Source organism: Capra hircus, chromosome 17 (genome assembly GCF_001704415.2).
Source record: "Capra hircus breed San Clemente chromosome 17, ASM170441v1, whole genome shotgun sequence".
NCBI lineage: Eukaryota > Metazoa > Chordata > Mammalia > Artiodactyla > Bovidae > Capra > Capra hircus.
In genome coordinates this window covers 60,412,133-60,435,295 of record NC_030824.1, presented here as the reverse complement: position 1 = coordinate 60,435,295, position 23,163 = coordinate 60,412,133, and the positions used below count along the sequence as shown (strand labels likewise).

General features: G+C 40.6%; 1 protein-coding gene across 2 annotated transcripts in view; it reads left to right on the top strand.

The window, feature by feature from the left end:
- The window catches only part of PRMT9 (protein arginine methyltransferase 9), a 35,838-nt gene continuing 13,023 nt past the window's right edge, over positions 349 to 23,163 (top strand). For both annotated transcript variants that reach the window (XR_001296683.1, XM_005691198.3), the window contains exons 1-9: positions 349 to 738; positions 3,049 to 3,197; positions 5,369 to 5,605; positions 6,115 to 6,282; positions 8,982 to 9,084; positions 10,093 to 10,199; positions 15,611 to 15,803; positions 18,250 to 18,433; positions 21,404 to 22,121. Coding sequence is in view for 1 of the 2 variants with exons in the window: in XM_005691198.3 (XP_005691255.1) it covers positions 550 to 738; positions 3,049 to 3,197; positions 5,369 to 5,605; positions 6,115 to 6,282; positions 8,982 to 9,084; positions 10,093 to 10,199; positions 15,611 to 15,803; positions 18,250 to 18,433; positions 21,404 to 22,121 (2,048 nt within the window). In the remaining variant the exon portion in view is untranslated. The remainder of the gene's footprint in view (positions 739 to 3,048; positions 3,198 to 5,368; positions 5,606 to 6,114; positions 6,283 to 8,981; positions 9,085 to 10,092; positions 10,200 to 15,610; positions 15,804 to 18,249; positions 18,434 to 21,403; positions 22,122 to 23,163) is intronic.

Genomic DNA, 23,163 nt, shown 5'->3' with positions numbered 1-23,163 from the left:
ACTTTCGCCACTTCGCGATCTGGTGATTACAACTCAAATGCCTTACACATCACCATAAACGCCTGACCGCTCTCCTCATACGTTATCACCTCCCTAGCGGGAAGGTGCAGCTTCGGCTTGGTTGGGTCGGCCGAGTTTGGGTGTCCCAGCTGAAGTTACACACTCCTGACGTCAGAAAAGAGGGAGAAAGCTATTATTGTTTCTCGTCAGACGCCAGAACAAGAAGTTATTAATGAAGGTCCCCTAAGCGCACGCGCGGTGGACGCCTCGCGCCTTATCGCCTAAACGGGGAGGGGGCGACGTGCTCACGTCGGGCGTGCTGACGTTAGCGCAGCGTGAGCCGCCAGCCAATGGGACGCGCCCCTCCTGGGCTTCTGCCTGGCGAAGGTGGGCGAGCTTGTGGTGGCCCGGGAATAGGATACCTGCGCAGGTTCTGGCGCTCCGGTTAGTTACGTGGAAGTGGTGTCACCGAGACTGTTTGCTCCTTCCGTTTACCAGAGCATCTTCCCTTTGGTGATAGTGGCGCAGGTTCCGGTCGGTGACTCCGTCATGCCGAACTCGCGGCCCAGGCCCCGCCGGGGCGCCGGGAGTGGCGCCGGGGCACCTGGGCGGGACGAGCTGGTGTCGCGGTCCTTGCAGAGCGCAGAGCATTGCCTGGGTTCCCAGGACTTCGGCACCGCCTATGCCCACTACCTCCTCGTGCTCAGCCTGGCGCCGGAGCTGAAAGACGATGTAAAGGTGAGGAGGGCCCTTCTCTCGCAGGTCGATCCTCTGTTCTGTATAAGTAAATGAATACGTAGGTAGTTGGAGGAGGGAGTGTGGTCTCTAAGTACCTGGTGGTTGTTATTATTGTTTACTGTTTACCGTTGACTCTTTTATTCGCAACCACAACCAGCCTATTAGAAAATATTGTTTGGTGACCCTCGAAATTTACATCCAGAATCGTATTTCTTTTCACCACTTTCTTTTTTACTACCCTGATTCAAGCCTCAACCATCTCCTGTTGACTTTTGCAGTACGCTTTGGCTCGGGAGACTAGACTTGTCTTCTGCAGCACAGCCAACGTGAGCACTTTATAACAAAAGCCGGATGGTGTCATTCCTCTATTTCAAAATTTTCACTTCATTCAAATTCCAAAGGTTATATTGCGCACGAGGCCTTCAGTGATCTTCAGTCATCTCCTGTATCTAATTCTAGCAAGTTCCTGCCCCAGGACATTTGCACTTGTCTCTCCTTTCTACTCTTGGGTGGAGAGAATGCTGAATTAAATTTGGAATTAGCCTGAAGTAATCATTTGGTGATGCATTCTTTTAAGTTTCAATTATTAGATTATTTGTGAGAGTTACTCTGTTGAAGTTCTGTACGTTCCTCCCCCCCCTCACCCCCCCAGGTTATTTTAGAAAAATTTCGAAAAATGATTTAGCTTAATTTTACATTCAGTTTTCAACCTGAAGCTACTTCGCTTTATTTCATGCAAGGTTTCTCAACCTCAAGACTGTTGATATTTTGGATAGGATCCTAGAATCCCCAACTTCTTCCCAATAGATGTCAATTTTATATAGACATTTGTAGTTCACAAAAACTTAGTGTAAATTTCAGGACCAGCTAGCCTCAAGGAGGAGAAAGTGTTACCTTGAGATTGAGTTTGCTCTTCTAGGTAGGCAGATGTAAAATAATGGATCTGTGCAAGTGCTTTTTTCCTCAGTGCTTTGTTCCTTAGTTTCCTCTGGTAAAACAGGGACAGTGTGTATTACAAATATATATAAAGTTTGTATTTCAATTCCTGATGTTCAGTAGGGCTAAGTAACTAGCTCTATTTCCTGCAAAACAAAGCCCCATATTTCTTTTCATGGGCCTCTGTGAAAGATCTGTTTCTTTAGTCTTACTTCCTTCTACTTCCCATCCTCACTCTTCAGCCACACCAAGCTCCTTACCTATAAATTCCCCAGTCCATTTAGTATGATCTGTGTTTTTTTTTTCTCCCGCACCCTAGAGTCTTCATCCTATCCTCGTCTCTCTAGTGAATTCTATTAAAATTCTGTTTCAGGTTTAACTCTTCTGTGGAAAATATGTGAAGATGATATAAATGTTGTCAGTAATAAAGCTGGAATGACTGCAGGCTTCTTTGTCTGCACTGGGTTGCTGCGTGGAGAATGTTGGGAGGGAGATGCGACTGGAGTGAGGGTGTCTGTGGGAAGGCGATTGCTGTTGTTGCACAAGTGGTCATAAGGCCCACATTGTATTGGGTGCAAAGGGCCATGAGTATGAGGGAAAGGCCCCCACAGTGCGGGGAGAGGTGGTGATAGATTTAAAGATAATGAGAGAGAATTGGCTGGGTTTGAAATTAATTGTTTTGGAGTTAAGGTAGCATTATAAGGTGACTTCATGGCCTGAGGTTGGGTGGTGCCTTAACCTTTGTGAGAAGAATGTTATGGGTTCAGTTTAGAACATTTTGAATTTTTTTCAAAATTGTATGTTGAATTTCTCTCTGGGAGGCCTCTGTCGGGATAGGAACAGGATTGATGTTCAGTGCTCTTCTCTGAGCACTGGTCAGGAAATGTTTGGGTTGAGCTGAGTTTGAGATTGGGTAGGGGTGCAGCCCCTGGTTGAGATGACTACTGGGGAGTGGTATCTGTGGGCCTGAGGTTCAGAAGAGAGGGTCTTGATTTGAGATGTAGATGTGGCATCCATCAACATGTAGGTGATGCCTTGGGGATGAATGAGAAGAAAAGAGGGTCAAGGCCTTACTCCTAAACATAGGAATCCTCAAAAAAAGGGGTCAGGGAGAATGTGATGAGGAGGCCAAGTATGGAGAGAGTTTGGAGAGTGGTCAAACTGTCTTAATTTTGCCTTTTACTACCATGTAGGTGATAAAATTTACTCATTTATGCATTTGTTTATTCCGCAAACAGGGTCTATTAAAGCCAAATAAGACTTAAGGTGATTTTCAGTTGTCATTAAGTTTTATTTTCTGTGGACTCTTCAACCCGTGTTGAATATTCTTTCATCATTTATGTTGTTGACTGATTTATGTTCTCTTTTGTGAAGGAAACTTTTCAGTATACGCTCTTCAGATGGGCTGAAGAACTCGATGCTCTCAGTCGAACACAAGACCTACTTGGCTGCTATGAGCAAGCCTTGGAACTGTTTCCTGATGATGAAGTGATTTGCAACAGTATGGGGGAGCATCTCTTCAGGTATGCAGTGGTTTCAGTATTACAAGTTCAGAACTACTCTGGATCTGTCTGGATTGGATAAATGTATAGTACAGTAATTTGAGCAGGGAAAGTTTACTCCAAAGAATTATTAACTTTAAAGGGATCAGACTAGAGAGTTGGTTAGTGAGAAGTAAAGAGAACTCAAAAGCATATAGGAGTAGTAGATACATTATATAATAGTTTTACATCATATACTGTGTAATAGCTGCTGCCCTTGGGGCTGAGATCAGGTATACGTGAAAGAGTTCCTTTCCCTGGGCTGAGATATACAGATCTTTTTGGAGAGGACATAGCCTGATTCCCAGGGTGGCAGAGAAGTCACTGTGGTCCCATACTGGGGAAACTTCTTGTAAACCTGTTCTCCAGAGCTTCCTGGAAACTTGCCATTTCCTTTCGTAAGAGTGCCATTCACTGTTTGGGTTCTAGAATGTTTTTTTTTCCTTATACCATAAATGAATAGTCTGATTCCGTTTCTTTAAAATTGGTGAAATGCTTAGAGGTGCTTGCAAGGAAGTATGAGTATGAAAGGGTTCTACTAACTCAGTTGTCTTCGTCATGTGGACCATACACTAGTGTGGTGTGTAAATTACCAGTCAGCTCAACATTCAGAAAACTAAGATCATGGCATCCAGTCCCATCACTTCATGGCAAATAGATGGGGAAACAGTGGAAACAGTGGCTAACTTTATTTTTCTGGACTCCAAAATCACTGCAGATGGTGATTGCAGCCTTGAAATTAAAAGACACTTACTCCTTGGAAGGAAAGTTATGACCAACCTAGATAGCATATTAAAAAGCAGAGACGTTACTTTCAACAAAGGTCCATCTAGTCAAGGCTGTTTTTCCAGTAGTCGTGTATGGATGTGAGAGTTGGACCGTAAAGAAAGCTGAGCACTAAAGAATTGATGCTTTTGAACTGTGGTATTGGAGAAGACTCTTGAGAGTCCCTTGGACTTCAAGGGGATCCAACCAGTCCGTCCTAAAGGAGATGAGTCCTGGGTGTTCATTGGAAGGACTGATTTTGAAGCGAAAACTCCAATACTTTGGCCACCTGATGCAGAGAGCTGACTCATTGGAAAAGACCCTGATCCTGGGAAAGATTGAGGGCAGGAGGAGAAGAGGACAACAGAGGATGAGATGGTTGGGTGGCATCACCGACTCAATGGACATGGGTTTGGGTGGACTCTGGGTGTTGGTGATGGGCAGGGAGGCCTGGCGTGCTGCGGTTCATGGGGTCGCAAAGAGTCAGACACGACTGAGCGTCTGAACTGAACTGAACAGTGAGGTATAAAAATAGAAATTGTGAGTAAACATTTAGAAGTTTGAATAGCAGTTTGCGGTAAATCCAAGCACATGGTCGGGTAACTCGTTGAGGAGAGTATGGGCCACTGTGAAATCTGGTGTGGGAGCTACACAGCAGCTAACTCTGTGCAGTACAAGTGTATTGGTCTACAGATGGGGAGCTATTTTACAAAGAGAGGGAGTTTTTGGATGGTTTAAGAAGCAGGGTGGTTTGATAGTTTTTTCCTTCCGTCTTTTATTGTTGATTTGCTCACATATAATTCAGTAGTAATTTTTTGGTGACTCACCTTTGATGTTTTTTCCTTCGGACACAATGACTCTTTTTGCAGTCATATTCACTTGGTTTCAGTTATTTTTAATTAAAATATATAATTTTAGTAACAAGTACAACAAAATATATAATTTTAGTAACAAGTGTAAATTGGTCTGGCTGCAAATATGGCTAACTCTTGATGACCATTCTGCTCAGTTGAAAGCGCAGTAGAGAGGCACCTGCTAGCCATAGGTATTAGTATCTTTTACAGTGGAAGTGGTTTTTAGAATCCTGGTGTTCTAGAAAGTTGTTTAAATGGAAGATGACTAGGAGAGCTTCTACTACACGATAGTAAAGTAGTATTTCATAGTCAGGTTCCTTGTTAGTGTCCTGGAATGCATAAATATAATAGGGATTCAGAAAGGAGAGAAGTAAATGAGACTCACAGTCCTCACCGAAGGCTTCCCAAGGAGACGACACTCGCGTTGGGTAGGATTTGGGGTGCTGGAGAGGGGTTCTCAGGCTAGATGAGTGACATGAACCAAGGCATTGATGGTGTAGAGTTGAATGTTTCATTTGTCATTTTTCATTCTAGAATGGGCTTTAGAGATGAAGCAGCTGGGTATTTTCATAAAGCAGTGAAGCTAAACCCTGATTTCAATGATGCAAAGGAGAATTTTTATCGTGTTGCAAACTGGTTGGTGGAACGCTGGCACTTTATCATGCTTAATGACACCAAAAGGAATACGATTTATAACGCGGCAATCCAAAAGGCAGTGTGTTCGGGCTCTAAAAGTGTTTTGGATATTGGAGCAGGAACTGGAATACTAAGGTTTGTTGGAACTGTGTTTTAATTACATATAGATGTATACTAATGTAAATTAAAGATTTTATCAAATGTGGAAAATTTTGACAGTGAAATTTAAAAATAGAGATTATTTCTCAGAATCTTGTTATGATTATTCATGCAACTATTATTATTGTCATTTTCACTATAACTTTTACTTTATTAAGAATTTGACATAGCCACCAAGAAACATTCAGAGTTATTGAAATTTTGCATAATGCTTTAACGAGTACGTTTTACATTAACATTCTGATTGAGTCTAGTTTTTAAAAGTCTGTTAGCATTCTGCATGACAGTTGTCTTAATAAGGTGGATGTTATGATTCATTGTCTTATTTGTTTCTTGGAGAGAATATTAGCTCATTTTTTTTTTCCAAATGCAGAGTGAATAATGGTGGTGGTAAGGAATAAAAGGAAAACCCCATGTTTCATAATTTCACTGAAGTTTGAAAACAGTAGATTATGTTTTTGATGGAGCACTTTTCCCCCTTGCAGCATGTTTGCTAGGAAAGCTGGAGCACATTCTGTGTATGCCTGTGAGTTATCCAAGACCATGCATGAACTGGCCTGTGATGTAGTGGCAGCAAACAAGATGGAAGAAGGGGTCAAACTCTTACACATGAAGTCGCTTGACATAAAAATTCCAAAACACATTCCTGAAAGGTATTACGCCATGAACTAATTTTGCTGTTTATACTCCACTATTTTATTTCTTAAGAATTAAGATATTCACATTTCTAGCTTCTAGTCCAAGTAGAAATGCTGAAACCTTTATATTGTAAAGGTACAGATATAGGATAGTTCAGCATAAGATGGATTTTCATAATAAGGTCATATTCTTGACAAGATTTAAAGATCTTGAGAAAAATATGCAGCAAGGGATTTAATCAATAAACTTCAGCTTTAGCAGGTTACTTTATCTTTGTTCATTCTAGTATTTTAGTTGTGAAAATATGGACCTATGTGGTCCATAGCTGTTTAAAAATTATAAACGTAATGCGTGAGTAGATTAAGCTTGATGGACTTAATCACATTCGGTGTTCATATTCTTGGCTAAAATGAAAGGTTTGGAAGCATCAGCTGTCAATGTATTTTGACTTCCCCTCTTCAATTGCTTTGAATATTATGTCGTGAGTCTCAGCTTTTTAGTGTTATTCGTTTTGATCCATATCACAAGGGGATGGAATTTTAGAGCTAGAGGGGATTTAAACATTGTCTGGTCCAACAAACTATCATTCTTAGGCACAGTTTTCTCTGTGTAGCACTCGTGTTACTACTTCCCCTGGGTCGTCTCTCTTTCCATCTCACTGAGATTCAGTTCACGTTGAAACGGGGCCTGTTTACACTCTGTCATACGTGGGACTATGATTTTGAAAAGTCGTCTTCCGTGTATGTATAAGAATATTTAGATTTGCATGATGGTTACGCTTTTCATTTGTCTCTGGCTTTGTTTTCATGAAGTCCTGTTGGATTGTTTAGGCAGGTATTAAATACATTTTATAGAATTAGTATCCTCAATTGTCTTAGACTGATCAGGCTGCCGTTAACAAAATACCACAGACTAGGTGGCTGGAACTACAGACGTTTATCTTCTCACAGCTCTGGAGGCTGGAAGTCCATGATTGTGGGTGCTGGCAGATTTGGTTTCCGGCAGGAGCTCTCTTCGTGGCTTTACAGATGGCCGTCCTGCTCTGTCCTTACGTGGCCTTTCCTCTATAGCTGCGAGGAGGAGAGAGATCACTGCTGTGATCACTTCCACTTTTATTAGGACACAGGTCCCATCGGATTAGGATATGACCTCATTGAACCTTAAATAACCTCGTAAAGATCTATCTCCAAATACAGTCATACTGGGGGTTAGAGCTTCAGTGTGATTTTTGGTCAGTACCCAATTCAGTACATAGTGTGAATCAAAGTTTCATTACCGTAATCCACTTTTTTCTCACACATAGTATTATAGAGAGGATGTATTGGATTTGAACGAAGAGATATGGTTATAATAATAATAATTTGTTGTTGTTTAGTCACTGAGTTGTGTCCAACTCTTTGCGACCCTGTGGACTGTAGCCTGCTAGGGTCCTCTCTCCTTGGGGTTTCTTAGGCAAGAATACTGGAGCGGGTTGCCATTTCCTTTTCCAGAGGGTCTGCCCACCCAGTGATCGAAATCATGTCTCCCCCATTGCAGGCGGATTCTTTACTGCTGAGCCACCAGTGAAGGCCAATAATAATAACTAATAATGATTTATTTTTACCTTGGGCAAATCTAGAGACTTGGAGATATCAGATGATTTGAGATGCTTTTTGCATTCTAAATACATGCAATCATAAATACTGAAAACTTGTGTATGTATATACAATACTGGGTTTAGGCACAGTGCCATATTGTGCTTCAGTCGTGTCCAGCTGAAGTTGTAGCGCCATGGACCACAGCCTGCCAGACTCCTCTGTCCATGGGATTCTCCAGGCAAGAATACTGGAGTGGGTTGCCATTCCCTTCTCCAGTGGATCTTCCCGACCCAGGGATTGAACCTACGTGTCTTACTTTTAACCTGCATTGGCAAGTGGTTCTTAACCGCTAGTGCCACCTGGGAAGCCCATGGGCACAGTAGAGGATACTAAAGTTGCTTTCTGTTATCAAGGCAGCTGTAGTCAAGATAGGAAGATAAGGATTATTCTTGAAAATATCTTTTTCTTGTAACTACAGAAATGAATGATACTGGCAGTGAATACTAAAGAAGTTCGACAAAGGGAGAGATTTTTTTGGTGTGTTTTTGAGTGGATTTTCTAGAAAGAATGGACAGAGACCAGAACCCTGTGGGTTAGGCTTTGGTGAAAACTCCAGGTGTGGGTAAAGCACGAGAGGTGACAGGAGAGGGACAATGAACATATAAGAGATAAACACGGATAATGGAACTGGAGGGAGGGCTTGGAGGGGTAGGCTTTCTCACTGCACTACCTGTTGTCTGTAGGGAGTCACTGATAGTAAAAAGTATTTTCATAGAATATTGGGGATAGATGTCCAGTTACTCAGGGTTAAGGAGGGGGACTGGTAAAAGTAATGGATATGAACAAATCCTTAGGGTTTAGGCAGTGAAAGAATAACCCAGGAGGCAGCAGGTAAAGTGAAGGTTGTCTGTGACCCCTACTGTCCCTGCCAGGAAGCTGCTAGTGGAGAACAGAGGAGCCTTAGAGGAACATTAGAGTTCCTTAGGATTCAAGGGTAGATGTTAAACATGAAATGTATGAGAAAACTTTATATTTGTGCTGTCTATAATATATTCTTCCTTCTCTCAGCTTTGACATCTTTTACATAAATAGCATGATATTTTACTTACATATATCTTTAAAAAATCATTCTATAGAGTGTCCCTAGTTGTAACAGAAACTGTCGATGCAGGTTTATTTGGAGAAGGAATTGTGGAGAGTTTGATTCATGCATGGGAGCATTTACTTTTGCAGCCAAAGGTAAGCAGCATGAAAACACTTAAATTTGATTAAGAATTCATTATTCAGTAGATGGCTCATTGAGCCCCTAGCATAGTTGCAAAGCAATAGGAGATGCGTCTCACTATTGAGGTACATACTATTTAGCTGGCAAGAAATCCGTGCAAACAAAAAACATTTAATAACATAATGCAGTGTATTCTTGTGTGCCCAAATGGGGTATACAGGCAAAAAATACTCCAGGAAGGAGTTCTTAGGAGTTGAGATTATGTGATGAAGGGATTGACTCTGGAATTCTTGAGTGAAGTTGAGAAATGGAAATATTTTGAGCTTTACAGCTTCACTGCTCATATTGTATATTTGGCAAATTTACCAAAAGGGAATGTAGTGGGTTAACTGGTATGTTATGATTTTAAGATACCACTTGGACCTAGGCTGGACATAATTGACTCTTATAATTGCCAAGTTGTATTTTACATTGAAATCCTCTACTTTTGGCCCATAAACTGTAGCTTTCATGTATATATTGATATATGGATTATGAAAGAAAGGATTTTAACATGTAATAAGAATCGACTACTTACAGAAAATTATTTGGATTTAAAATAGCTAATGAAAGGTTGAAAGAAGAGCAGTTTGTTTTTCGAGTTGGTAATGGTGATTTTGGCCTCTTCAGTAAAGTCATACTCAAAGATCTTTTCTTGTGTGCAAACTTAGAGGCTTCTAGCTCCCACCTCCCTCCCTCCCTTTCTTCCTACTAGTACTTAAAAAAAGAAAAAAATTTATACCTATATATACACACACATGCACATATATATGATATATGTATACTTACACATATACATTCATATATATATAAATGGAAATAAACTTTTTAAAGGAAAAAAGACCTTAATCTGCTTATCATTAACTATTGTTTTTCTAAGCTTTCGGATAAATTTTCATAGCTTGCCGTCATACACACATATTTTGACAAAAATATTTTGACATCAGTGTAGCAGAATATAATTTTCACTGTTATATTTTTAGACCAAAGGTGAAAACGGTAATTGTGAAAAATATGGGAAAGTTATACCAGCAAGTGCTGTTATATTTGGGATGGCAGTAGAATGTGCAGAGATAAGAAGACATCATAGGTAAGTGATTATTTAAACAGTAAATATTAAAATATACTTCAGTAATTTTGAGGAGTTGCCTGTACTTAAAAGGTTATTTAGTGGACATTTGGATGAGAATGTATCATTTTCTGACCTTTAAATTCATGATATTTATTCCAGTCTTAATTTAATTTTTGCCTTTTTTTTTTTTGGTTTTGTGTCTTTAAAACTTTCTTCAAAAATAAGACTCTTGGATTAACAATCAGCTTTCAATTTCCTAGTGGAAAATTTAATTTTGATACAATATAGTATCCTTTTGATGTGTGATAGATTCCTGAGAAAAATACTAAGTTCAGACTAATTTTAGAGTAAAATAAAAATTTCCATGTGAAAATAATTTTACTTCTCCCAGTTTTCTGTTCTTAATAACTGTTGACATTGTAATGTTTTGTTGGTAGGTGGGATGAAATTTCATAATCTTTGTACCCTTGAGATTCTGAGATATCTGCAGTGTGATACAGGTGAAAATTTTTTTTAGTTAGAAAAACTTATTGGTTACTTCTTTTTCTTGAACATTAATGAATTTTTTATTTTGCTAAAGTATTGATCCATATTGTTCCAGGACTTCTTAAGGAGGCCCTCCATCTGATAACTCAGTAGTAGTAAATGTCACACATAAATATTTCAGGAAATACTGGTGATGGAAAGAAGAAAGTAATCATCCTGAACGCCCCACTGGTAGATAACTAATGCTCATCTTTATAGTTTATCTTCTTACACTCCTCAGTGCATGCTACAGGGTGATAAATAAGAGTAGTTAGTGATTGGTGGGGCACAGGACGGAGAAGGCAGTGGCACCCCACTCCAGCACCCTTGCCTGGAAAATCCCATGGATGGAGGAGCCTGGTCGGCTGCAGTCCATGGGGTCGCTAAGAGTCCGATATGACCGCGCGACTTCACGTTCACTTTTCACTTTCATGCATTGGGGAAGGAAATGGCAACCCACTCCAGAGTTCTTGCCTGGAGAATCCCAGGGACAGAGCCTGGTGGGCTGCTGTCTATGGGGCTGCACAGAGTCGGCCACGACTGAAGCGACTTAGCAGCAGCAGGGCACAGGCATTAACCAAAAAGTGGCCTTTGCCAGCAGATTGAGAGTGAGCTAGTCGGTTGGCAGCTCTGTGTAAGCAAATGTGTGTGTGTATAAATTTAATTTTGCTTCAGTAAAAATGATCAGTAGCAGTAAATACATTAAAATATCAGTAAATATATTAGCTTTAGTGAGCCTCTTCATGTTAATAGATGTGCTTCATGATTCCTTAAAAGTCACTTTCCTAGTGTTACAGTGCCCAGAGTTTAGAGGTTTTAAGTTTTAAGAAACTTGGTTTATTAGCTATAAAAACTAGAAATTAAAAATAGTAATTTATTGATGCAGAAATAGAAAACATAGATCAGTATAACACAATACAGACTCTGGACACACCTTTGACTGTATAGGGATTTAGTATGTGATACAGATGAGGTATTTCAGATGAGTGGAGAAAAGATAAACTATTCAGGAAGCGGAGATGAAGCGCTTCACTGGGGTACCGCTGTTCTTCAGGTGCTCAGTTGCGTCTGACTCTTTGCGACCCTGTGGACTGCGGCACGCCAGCCTCCCGGTCCTTCAGATAGTTAAAGTTGGATCTTTACTTTTAATTCCAAGATGAATTAAGTATCTAAGCGTAAAAAAATCCATTAAGTGGTGAAGGCTTTCCAAGCAAAACAGAGGGAGGATCCAGAAGCCACGAAAGATTGACAAATTTAACACATTAAAAAAAACTGAATATCTGATGAAAGTATAAAGTTAAAAGGCAGATGACAATCTGAGGTAAAATTTCCAGCTTTTAGAATAAAGCTAAGTTGGAGAAGACTCTTGAGAGTCCCTTGGGCTGCAAGGAGATCCAACCAGTCCATCCTAAAGGAGATGAGTCCTGGGTGTTCATTGGAAGGACTGATGTTGAAGCTGAAACTCTAATACTTTGACCACCTGATGCGAAGAGCTGACTCATATGAAAAGACCCTGATGCTGGGAAAGATTGAGGGCAGGAGGAGAAGGGGACGACAGAGGATGAGATGGTTGGATGGCATCACAGACTCAATGGGCATGAGTTTGGGTAAACTCCGGGAGTCAGTGATGGACAGGGAGGCCTGGCGTGCTGCAGTACATGGGTTTGCAAAGAGTCGGACACGACTGAGCGACTGAACTGAACTGAAACATATTTGCAATTGTCTATTAATGAGAGAAATGGAAATTAAATCAATAGGATAACACTTTTAACTGTTTACATTCTGAAACATTAAAAATGATTGATAAGGGGAATTCCCTGGTGGCCCAGTGGTTGGGACTCCACACTTTCACTGCCGAGGCCCCAGGTTTGATCCCTGGTCGGGAAAGTGAGATCCTGCAAGCCCCACAGTGTGGCCCAGAAAAGAGATAAGATCCTACTTTCTCATGTTGTTGTTTAGTCGCTGAGTTGTATCCGACTATTTTGAGACCCCATGAACTGTAGCCCACCAGGTTCCTTGTTGGTGGGATTTCCCAGCAAGAATACTGAAGTGGGTTGCCATTCCCTTCTCCAGGGGATCTTCCTGGCCCAGGCATTGAACCTGGGTCTCCTGCATTGGCAGATGGATTCTTTACCACCGAGCCACCAGGGAAGCCTGTTTTCTCTTAGATATGGGAGACTGTATACCCTGTTGGTGCAACATTTCAGTAGCTCAATTTGGTGTTATCTAACAAAACTAAAGGTGTGCATAGTCTTTCATGTGATGTTTCTTCTTCTGATAATTTGTCCTAATAATAAACGTGTACAGGGATGCTTACTATAACACTGTAATTGGAAAAACCAAAACAAAAAACTATCTGCATACTTAGTGCAGTCTGATAAAACATTCACCCGGTGTAGTACTTTGCAGGTGGCAAAAGGAAACAGTCAAGGTGCACATGTAGCGAGGGAAGGGAGTTAATGACGGTTAGTGAAAAAGACAGGCCATAATTCTAGGAGCAGTGAGCATACCTAGCCCTCAAATCTTGGCTCTTAAATACCATTCCTCATCACGGGGAACTATAACTCTGGAGAAATGGCTGCTTCCCAGACTGGGGCAGAACAGACTGAAGATGACTGTGAAATAACTTGGGGCAGAAATTTAAGGAGCTGCCGAAGAAAATGATGTGGGTGGTTAAAGGTCACAGAAGCATGTTTGGAAGTGTCTCCTGCTGGCCAAATCTTGGACAGTTTCAGCACCAAGATATATAAGGGCAGTTCCATTGAATAAAGTAAGAATCCATAAATCCCTATTTATAACAAATAGATTAATAAATGGAACTAAGATCCTGCAAGCAACATGGTATGGCCAAAACAAAATAAAATTGTCGGCATCATGAGAGACAAAGATTGAAGAGAATTAAAGGATAGGACAGCTAAATTGAAATCATGATCCTGTATTGGGACTGGTGGGCGGAAGTTAGTTTTGATTTATTGATTCAGTTAATATAGAATATGAACTATATTCTAATATGAAGATGAAATAACACTGCATTTGATAACTTATGATTAAGAAAATATCCTTGTTTATAATAAAGATACACTGAAGTATATCTATGAAAGGATAAATGGGTATGATGAATGCAGTTTTCTCTCAAATGGTTCAGAAGAAAGAATATATGTGGAGAGAGAGAGAATATGATAAAAATAGTGTGGTAGACTATTAAAAACTTGATGAATGTGGTTAAAGAATGTGAGAGTTCTTTAGACGGCACTGGAAGCCTTTCTATAAATTTGAAATCATTTTCAAAATAAAGAGTTAAGAGCAGAGGAAAATAAGTACAGTGGGTCTGAGGCAGTATACACAGATAGTGCACACGTAAAGAAAACGGTGGGAGGGGATAGACACCAGACTTCTAACAGGGCGGAAATGGATGCTGTAAAGGTGGACTTTCACTTTTTACTACATTGTTTGAAGTTTGGACAGTAAGTTTATATCCATGTATTTGGTAAGAAATTGAAAGGGAACTTGCCACATTCTTTTTGTTTCTGTAACTTGTGATTTCTCATTTAGTTATTGTTAAACTCGTTAACACTTCCATTTGATAATCCATTTTTTTAGAATATAACAAAATAATTTCTAGTAGTAGACTGTTTAAAGCCCTGTGAAGACAGACAGGCTAATAAATGAGTGTGTATGAGAGGAGGTCGAAGTGTTTCCTGTTACAGGATGGTGTTTTTTAAATGTTCATGAAGTGTTTTTTTCCAGTGTAAATTTTTACTGACATCAAACATTGTTAGAGCAAGCACATAAACCATACATTTATGATGGATTCATGAAGTTGATGCAGTGTGTCCCAGTGCTCAGATCAAGGTCCAGAACACCGCCCCCACCCCAACAGGTCCTTAGGAAGAAACCCCTTCCAGTTACCAGTGCCCCACACCCCCAAGAGTATCTACTGTCTTGACTTCTGACGCCATAGATTATTTTGCCTGTTTTGAATTTATGCGAATGGTATCATGCGGTATGAATGCTCATGCTTGCCTCCTTCTTCCAACTCGTCTGTGTTCTTGTGTTTAGTTTGTTGGTTCTCATTGCTGTGGAGTATGCCTGTTGTATGAATACTCCACAGTGCATTCCTCCATTCTGCTGCTGATGGATGTTTAGGTCATATCCAGTTTGGGGAGTATTGTGTTTATAGCACAGCTGTAAATATTCTTAAACATTCTTTTGGTGGTGTGTGTATGAATTTCCCTCAGCCATATTTCTGGAACTGCAAATGCCAGACACCTTGAGGTTCCCATATTAAGACTGAATCTAAAATAATAGTCATGTTCCGCTTGAATAGGAACTATGAAACTCTTCCAAAGTGGTCTTTTTAATTTTATATTCCTACCAGTAGTATATAAGACTGTATTCTTATCAGTACTTGGTATGGACTGTTTATTTTCCCCATTCTGTTCGTCAGGTAGCCTGGCTTTAACTTCATTTCCCTCTTGACTGACTCTTCATATTGGCTACTTGTTCTTTTGTGAAGTGTCCGAAACTTTGGCCCATTTTTGGATTTCTTTTATTGTGGGGACTAAAAAATATATTTTGGATATTTGTCCTTTGTTGAGTAGATGTATTACAAATCTCTTTTACTCAGTGGCTTGCCTTTAACATTCTTCCTGGGTATCTTTTGATGAGTGGAGTTCTTAATTTTAATGTACACCTGTTATTTGTTTTCGTTTATAGTTAGTGATTGTGTATGTCAGTGTGTTTAAGAAACCTTTGTCTATGATGTTTTATTGTATTTTTATGCTAATTTTTGCTGGATTCAGTATTAGACGGTGTTACTTGATTTTTTAAAAAAGAGAAAAACAGAAACCAACCCATCTTTTTCCCTTTCCCTTTTCCCTTTCCTCCCTCATTCTCCTCACCAGGGTGGGTGTTAAGGACGTTGCTGGCATCTGTTTGCCAACCAATGTGAAATTTCAGAGCCCAGCATATTCTTCTGTAGATGGAGAAGAAACAATTGAACCTTATACAACCGAAAAGATGAGTCGAGTTCCTGGAGGATATTTGGCTTTGACAGAGTGCTTTGAAATTATGACAGTAGATTTCAACAATCTTCAGGTAAAAATAAAAATTTAGTTAACTGGTTTTAAGTGTTAAGTTTCACGCATTGTTTAAAATAGTTAATACATAGGACAGTCTTATGAGTAGGCATGGAATTCCACTTCCTGTATGTAAGAAAAATGATTATTTGCTTTACTTTTAAATACACAGGAAAAAAAACTCCTAAGGTTTTTGGGACTGTACAGCGTACCTGGTGCTTTCACATGTATTCTTAGGTGGCTCGCTTATTTGTTTATTTTTTGGTTGTACTGGGCCTTCGTTGCTGTGCGTGGATGTTTTCTAGTTGTGGCGAGTGGAGGCTGCTCTCTGTTGCAGAGCATGGGCTTCTCATTGCCGTGTCTTCTCTCGTTGCAGCGCACAGGCCCTAGGAATTGGAGGCTTCAGTAGTTGCCGCGTGAGAGCTTAGCTGTCCCGCAGCATGTGGGATCTTCCCAGACCAGGGATCAAACCCGTTTCCCCTGCGTTGGCAGGCGGATTCTTATCCACTGTAACATCAAGGAAGTCCTCAGGTTGCCCTTAGAACAGCATTGTAATACAGTTATAATTATCCTTGTGGTGTTTCGTTAATTCCCGCCCCCCTCCCCAGATATGAGTGCAGGGGCAGGGATTATAACCTAGGTCTTCAGCCTTTCTCTGTGTTTTTCATCTCAGATTAGTAATATTCCTTGAAATGAAACAACTCAGATCTCTAGGTTGTCTGTGTGTTAGGGTGACCAGCCACCTTGACTTGCGCAGGACTGAGCGGCTCCTGAGAAATGGTCTTGGGCAAAACAGGACAAGCTGGTATCATCCTGATGTATCTGTGTGTGTGTGAGGGGAGTGCTGAGCAAAGAAAGAGCCCAGGGAGCTGGAGAAAGTTACATTGAGTCCTTCTCTGGTGATAATCTCTGATCATCATCTCTGGTGATCTAAGTAAGGATCACCAGAAATGTTTTAAGTATATTAACCTTAAGTACATTAAGATTTTGAGGTGAAACTTGCCAGGGGACAGAAGACTTTGTGAGTGTCATTTTCACCTAAGATGTTTATAATTTAATAAAAGCTTTCCGCTATTAGTTGCTAATAGGTTTTTTTTGTTTTGTTTTGTTTTGAGGTGATCTGGAGCTAAATTAATACTTTGGCATTGCTGAGGCCGAGCTTTGCCAGTATTTCTTTTCTGATATAACAGTGTTACAATTTTTTTTTGTTCTTTTTAGTCATCCCTGCATGACTACACACCTCCCTTCCTCAGTCCATACCCCTCCCCCCATCCCACCTCAGTCTCCAGACACAAACCCAGGTTAACATCTGTGCTTCAGAGTGAGTGAAAGTCAGTCAGGTCTGACTCTTTGTGACCCCATGGACTATGTTGTCCATGGAATTCTCTAGGCCAGAATACCGGAGTGGGTAGTCCTTCCCTTTTCCAGGGGATCTTCCCAACCCAGGGATCGAACCCAGGTCTCCCACATAGCAGGTGGATTCTTTACCAGCTGAGCCACAAGGGAAGCCCAAGAATACTGGAGTGGGTAGCCTATCCCTTCTCCGGTGGATCTCCCGAACCCAGGAATTGACCTCTCCCCAACCGGGGTCTCCTGCATTGCAGGTGGATTCTTTACAAAGTGATAGTCCATAAATTGTTAAGTTCCAATGATCTGAGTTCTGTTGATTTACTAGAGTGGCTCACAGAATCAGGGAAGCATTTTACTTATTAGGCTCTTAAGCGTTACTTATTACACATTTTACTTATTAGGCTTATTAGACAAGGATGTATCTTGGGAACTGTCACATGGAGGAGATGTATAGGCATAGGGGTGAGCGAAGGTGAGCAGGGCTCCCGTGCTGTCCCCAAGAGCATCGTGCTCCTTGAATCTCCAAGTGTTCACCAAGTGTTCCAATATTTTAATGTTTCTTCTCCGCAACAGCCCCCCACCCCCAAAAAAACACCTTATTAAGACCCGAAATTTGAAAGTAATATCTGCCTGTTTAATATTTTCAAGTAATACATTAAAAAAGGAAGAAGAAAAAAGTATATATCTTGCTTTTTAAAATCTATCTCCTTCTTTCCCCAGGTCACCAGCTTGAAATATATTTTTTCAGACTTGCTTTTCTAATCTGCACGTGCACACACACACACACACACACACACACACACAGACGAATGCACACACACATTTTTTAGAATAGAATAATCCCGATTGCTTCACCACTTGCCTTCATTCAACAGTATGTCATGGACTTTTTCTACATCAGTAATATGTATCTGCCTCATTGTAGTAACTCAGGGTATTCACTACCACATACTGTATATCACGTTTTCCCATTCAGTGTGTTTATTTGGTTGTAGTTGTGCTGTGATATTGATCCCCTGAGGGTTCTGGGCAGGGCTGATGGGAAGTGATATGACACTGGGGCATGCATGAATTAAATGTCTAAAATCCTCTTATTCCTTCTACGTTTTGGTCAGGAATTAAAAAGCCTTGCAACTAAAAAACCTGATAAGGTTGGTGTCCCCGTTATTAAAGAAGGCATGCTTGATGCCATCGTGGTTTGGTTTGTACTCCAGCTTGATGACGAACACAGTTTATCCACAAGTCCTAGTGAGGAAACGTGCTGGGAACAGGCTGTATACCCTGTTCATGATCTTGCAGGTATATCTTGTCTAATTTTTTGTTGTTTTTCTTTAAAAAAAAAAATGTTGTCTTAATCCTCTAAGGATTTGAGTCAGTGTCAAAAATTCACTTTGAATATGAAGTTTCCAGTCAAGGGAGATTGGTTAAATCTTTCAGAATTTTCTCTTTGTTTTTTAAAAGTAGTTTTAAGTAATATGTATGATTAAGAAGAGAGACTAAAATCGACATGTACAGACTGCTCTAAACTAGATAACCGACAGGGATCCACTGTAGTGCACAGGGGACTCTGCTGCATGCTCTGGAATAATCTAAATGGGGAAAGAACGTGAAAAAGAACAGATAGGTGTGTATGTATAACTGCTGTACACTTGAAACTAACACATTGTTAATCAACTGTTTTCCAATATTAAAAAAAAAAGGTGAAAACACAAATCTGCTGCATACCACTCAAAAATATCTATCATTAAATCATTTCTTCAGCTCTGATTACTCTTGTTATGAGTAGATGAGAGAAATGCTAGTCCACTTTTTTGGAGCACAGTGGAGTAATATTGCTTACAGAGCAGAAGTTCTTATTGCTCCCAGAATCTGACGGCATCTGTGGAGCCCCAGGCCCTAAAAATATGCACACTCATATAAATACAAAATCTTGCAGTTTAGAGTTCATGAATCCATGGACTTACCTAGGGAAGTCTTACGTTAAAGATAACTTTTTATTTACTTATTTTTTAAAAAAATATTTATTTTTTATCCTGTGGGATCTCCTAGTTGTGGCATATGGGATCTAGTGCTCTGAACAGGGATCAAACCTGGGCCCTCTGCATTGGGAGCATGGAGTCTTAGCCACGGGACCACCAGGGGACGTCCCAAAGATAACTTTTCTATAAAGAAAGTTTTTACTAGTAATTTGATGTGGTTCAGTATAGTTCACAGAGTTGTATTACATAGAAAAATTCTACTGTTTTTATAACTGGAAGGTAATATTTACTTCTATATAGTCTCTCAACCAAGGATCTAATTTGGCAAGGCCATTAAGTCATGGAATCAGTATAGTATCGTGACAGAGTATGGTTCTGGAGTCAATCGGGTAAATTTGAAATCGAATCTTTGCTAATACTGACTCCTTCACTGGTCTTGCCGGTTATTTCTTAGAGCTTTTGTTATGTGATTTATAAAAACGGAAGGGTGCTGGGAATTCCCTGGTGGTCCAGGGGTTAGGACTCCCAGCTTTCATTGTGGGGGCGCCAGTTTCAGTCCCTGGTCAGGGAACTAGGATCCTGTAAGCTGTGTTGCAGTTGTGCTAAAAAAGAAAAAGAAAAGTGAGGGGGATGCCAGTGCTGTCTACTTTGCAGGATTGTTGTAGGAGTTATTAGACATACCGCGTGTAAGATGCCTAGTCTATAGTGCTAGGAAACTTCGTGGACATACTGCGTGTAAAATACCTACCATGGTGACCAGCACTGAGTAAGTAACATTTAAACATTTTGTTTGTTTATTCTAACTCTCAGTAACTTAGATGGCATTAAGAAAAATCCTTAGGGAAAGGATATTTTAAGTGTAAACGCAAGAAAGGTAACTTGTATTTTCAGCTGGCTCTATGGCTGAGAAGGAAGAGCAATTATATGTTTACACTTTGAAGCTTTGCCACGTGTGAAAGCTGATGGACAATACAGTCTTTCTATTATTATTACTTCTATTTATTTATTTTTGGTGGCACTGGGTCCTCGCTGCTAGTTGTGGTGAGAGGGGGCTACTCTTTTGGCAGCGCCCAGGCTTCTCGTTTAAGTGGCTGCTTTTGTTACAGAGCACAGGCCCCAGACGCACGGGCTTCAGGTGTTGCATCCTGTGGGCTTAGTGGCTGCAGTTCACAGGCTCTAGAGCACGGGCTCAGTAGTGGTGGACTTGAGAGCCGGCAGCATGTGCAATCTTCCCGGATCAGGGATCGAACCTGTGTCCCCCGCATGGGCGGGCAGATTCCTAACCACTGTACCACCAGGGAAGTCCACGATGTAGTTTTTATTGTAGGACTTAGTCCTTCCTTACATTTTCAAATTTCTAAACATTCAAGGGTATCTACAGTTAAGAAACATTACTGATAAGGTGCTTTTGAAGGCTGCCTTGTTCTTTCAGAAATTTCTCTAGAGAAAAGAATGTCCCTTTAAGCTAAAGTGAGGTTTGGTATTGATTTCTGAATTTCATTTATCTTTGTTATTTCTGGCTTCATTAACAAAGAAGATTGGGAGTCTCTTGTAGTCCTTCCCCCACCCTCTATTTTGGGGTCATTGATGATCTGTGGTGATTACAGTAAAAGCACAGTAATGCAGTTCAGTTCAGTTCAGTTGCTCAGTCGTGTCCGACTCTTTGCGACCCCATGAACCGCAGCACGCCAGGCCTCCCTGTCCCTCACCAACTCCTGGAGTTCACCCAAACTCACATCCATCGAGTCGGTGATGCCATCCAGCCGTCTCATCCTCTGTCGTCCCCTTCTCCTCCTGCCCCCAACCCCTCCCAGCATCAGGGTGTTTTCAAATGAGTCAACTCTTCGCATGAGGTGGCCAGAGTACTGGAGTTTCAGCTTTAGCATCATTCCCTCCAAAGAAATCCCGGGGCTGATCTCCTTTAGAATGGACTGGTTGGATCTCCTTGCAGTCCAAGGACTCTCAAGAGTCTTCTCCAACACCACAGTTCAAAAGCATCAATTCTTCGTTAGTTAGGGTCAAATAATGAGCTGTGGAATCTGTTTTGCTGTAAGTTAATTGGCTCTTCAAACCTCACTTTTTCCTTATGTAAAGCTGAAGGTGTTTGCCTGGGTTTTTTTTTTAAAAACATAGATTAATTCACTTAATTGTAATTAAGTCCATAAATGTAGTCTTTCCTGTTGTTAAAAAATGGGGGGAGGACCAAGGTGTTTGTGTGATCCTCGGGCTTATAAACACTCATAGTCATTGATTACATTTTTTCCTTTTTCTTTCTTCCTGTTTTACAAAGACTACTGGATAAAGCCTGGGGACCAGGTGATGATGGAAGTGTCTTGTCAAGATTGTTACTTAAGAATCCAGAGTATCAGTGTCTACCATTCAGAACATGAGATGGAGGTCGGGAAAAGTTTTACCAGGAATAAAGACTTGCTGTCTTTCGGAAACGAGGCTGAACTCTGTAGTGCTCTGGCCAACCTTCAGACCAGTAAGCCAGATGTTGTGGAGCAGATATGTGTATTGGAATCCACAGAAATTGCTTTGCTTAATAACATCCCATACCACGAAGGCTTTAAAATGGCAATGGAGAAAGTGTTGTCTTCACTGATTCCGGAGAAGCTGGGTCAGGCCATGGACACTCGGTGTCAGAATAACGAGATGAGCTGTGGAAGTGGACCGAGTAATTCTCACCAGAGCACCCCTGAGCCTTTGTATGTGTTAGATGTGTCTGAGGGCTTCTCTCTTCTCCCTGTAATTGCTGGCACCCTTGGGCGGGTCAAACCTTACAGTTCTGTGGAGAAGGACCAGCATCGTGCGACCCTGGACCTCATATGTGAAGCCAGTCACTTTCCTAAAGACACACTTGAGTTTTGGTTGAGACATGTGGAAGACGAATCTGCTGTGTTGCAAAGGCCAAAATCAGACAAGTTGTGGAGTATAATTATATTGGATGTCATTGAGCCATCTGGACTCATTCAGCAGGAAATAATGGAAAAGGCTGCAATATCCAGGTAAAACACCAAACTACAACCTATGGATTATGTGAGCTCAGACTTCATGTGAACTCTTTCAGTTCCTTAATGGCGTAGCTGCGTGAATGAGTCACGATCACTGTGTGTTCCTGAAGCTTTGCTTTTCACGACCTGTGACTTCATGTCTGTCTTTTTCTGTGCATGTAACTATTGAGTTGTGTTTTTTTCCCCTAAAGGAATGCCCCCTGAATTTATAGGTTTTAACTTTTGTGTTATACAAACAGTATAGGAGCGCTGGTGAGAATACAGACCAAATTGTGGCAGCAGAAGGCAGATTGTTAGGAAAAAAGCATTTGCTTATATAGTGAACTATATTTTAGGTTTCACATACATTTTCTTTCGTTAACCACACTTACCTTTTCATGTGAGGTAACCAGTAAAAATCACTACCATTTTCTGTTCTTTAAAACAAACTTGTACATACCCTAGATTATGGGGATATAGAGGTCTGATGTACATGCATACATAGAAATATACACTCATACTCTCTCTGAAAATTTTAAACAGGTGTACTTTAGATAGATGGTAGAACAAGGAGATGAGCGGGTTAGTAGTCTCGAATTTGTCCCTGAATTCCTAAAGTAGTAAAATTTTCCGTAAGCCATTTAATACCTCTTGTCTTCAGTTATAAAATGAGGGGTGCTGGACTAGATGCCTTTGAAGGCATTTTAGCTCTCTGAATTTGTCACACAAATGAGGTTTGACTTATTTGGCAGAAACACTGTGGAATCACTGTACTGTTTACCTAACGGTTTATTTTTAGTTTTGATTTAATTCTTTTTCTGATTTTTTTTAATTGTGGTAAAATGAACATAACATGACATTTTTCATCTTAGCCATCTCTAAGTTCAATGGTATTATTATAAATATTTTAGTAATATTGTGCAGTCATTAGCTCCAGTCATTCTCATAACTCTTTCCATCTTGTGAAACTGAAACTTTATACCCATTAAACAATAATTCTTCATTCCACCCTCCCCCCAGCTGCTTACAACCACCATTCTGCTCTCTGCTTCTGTGA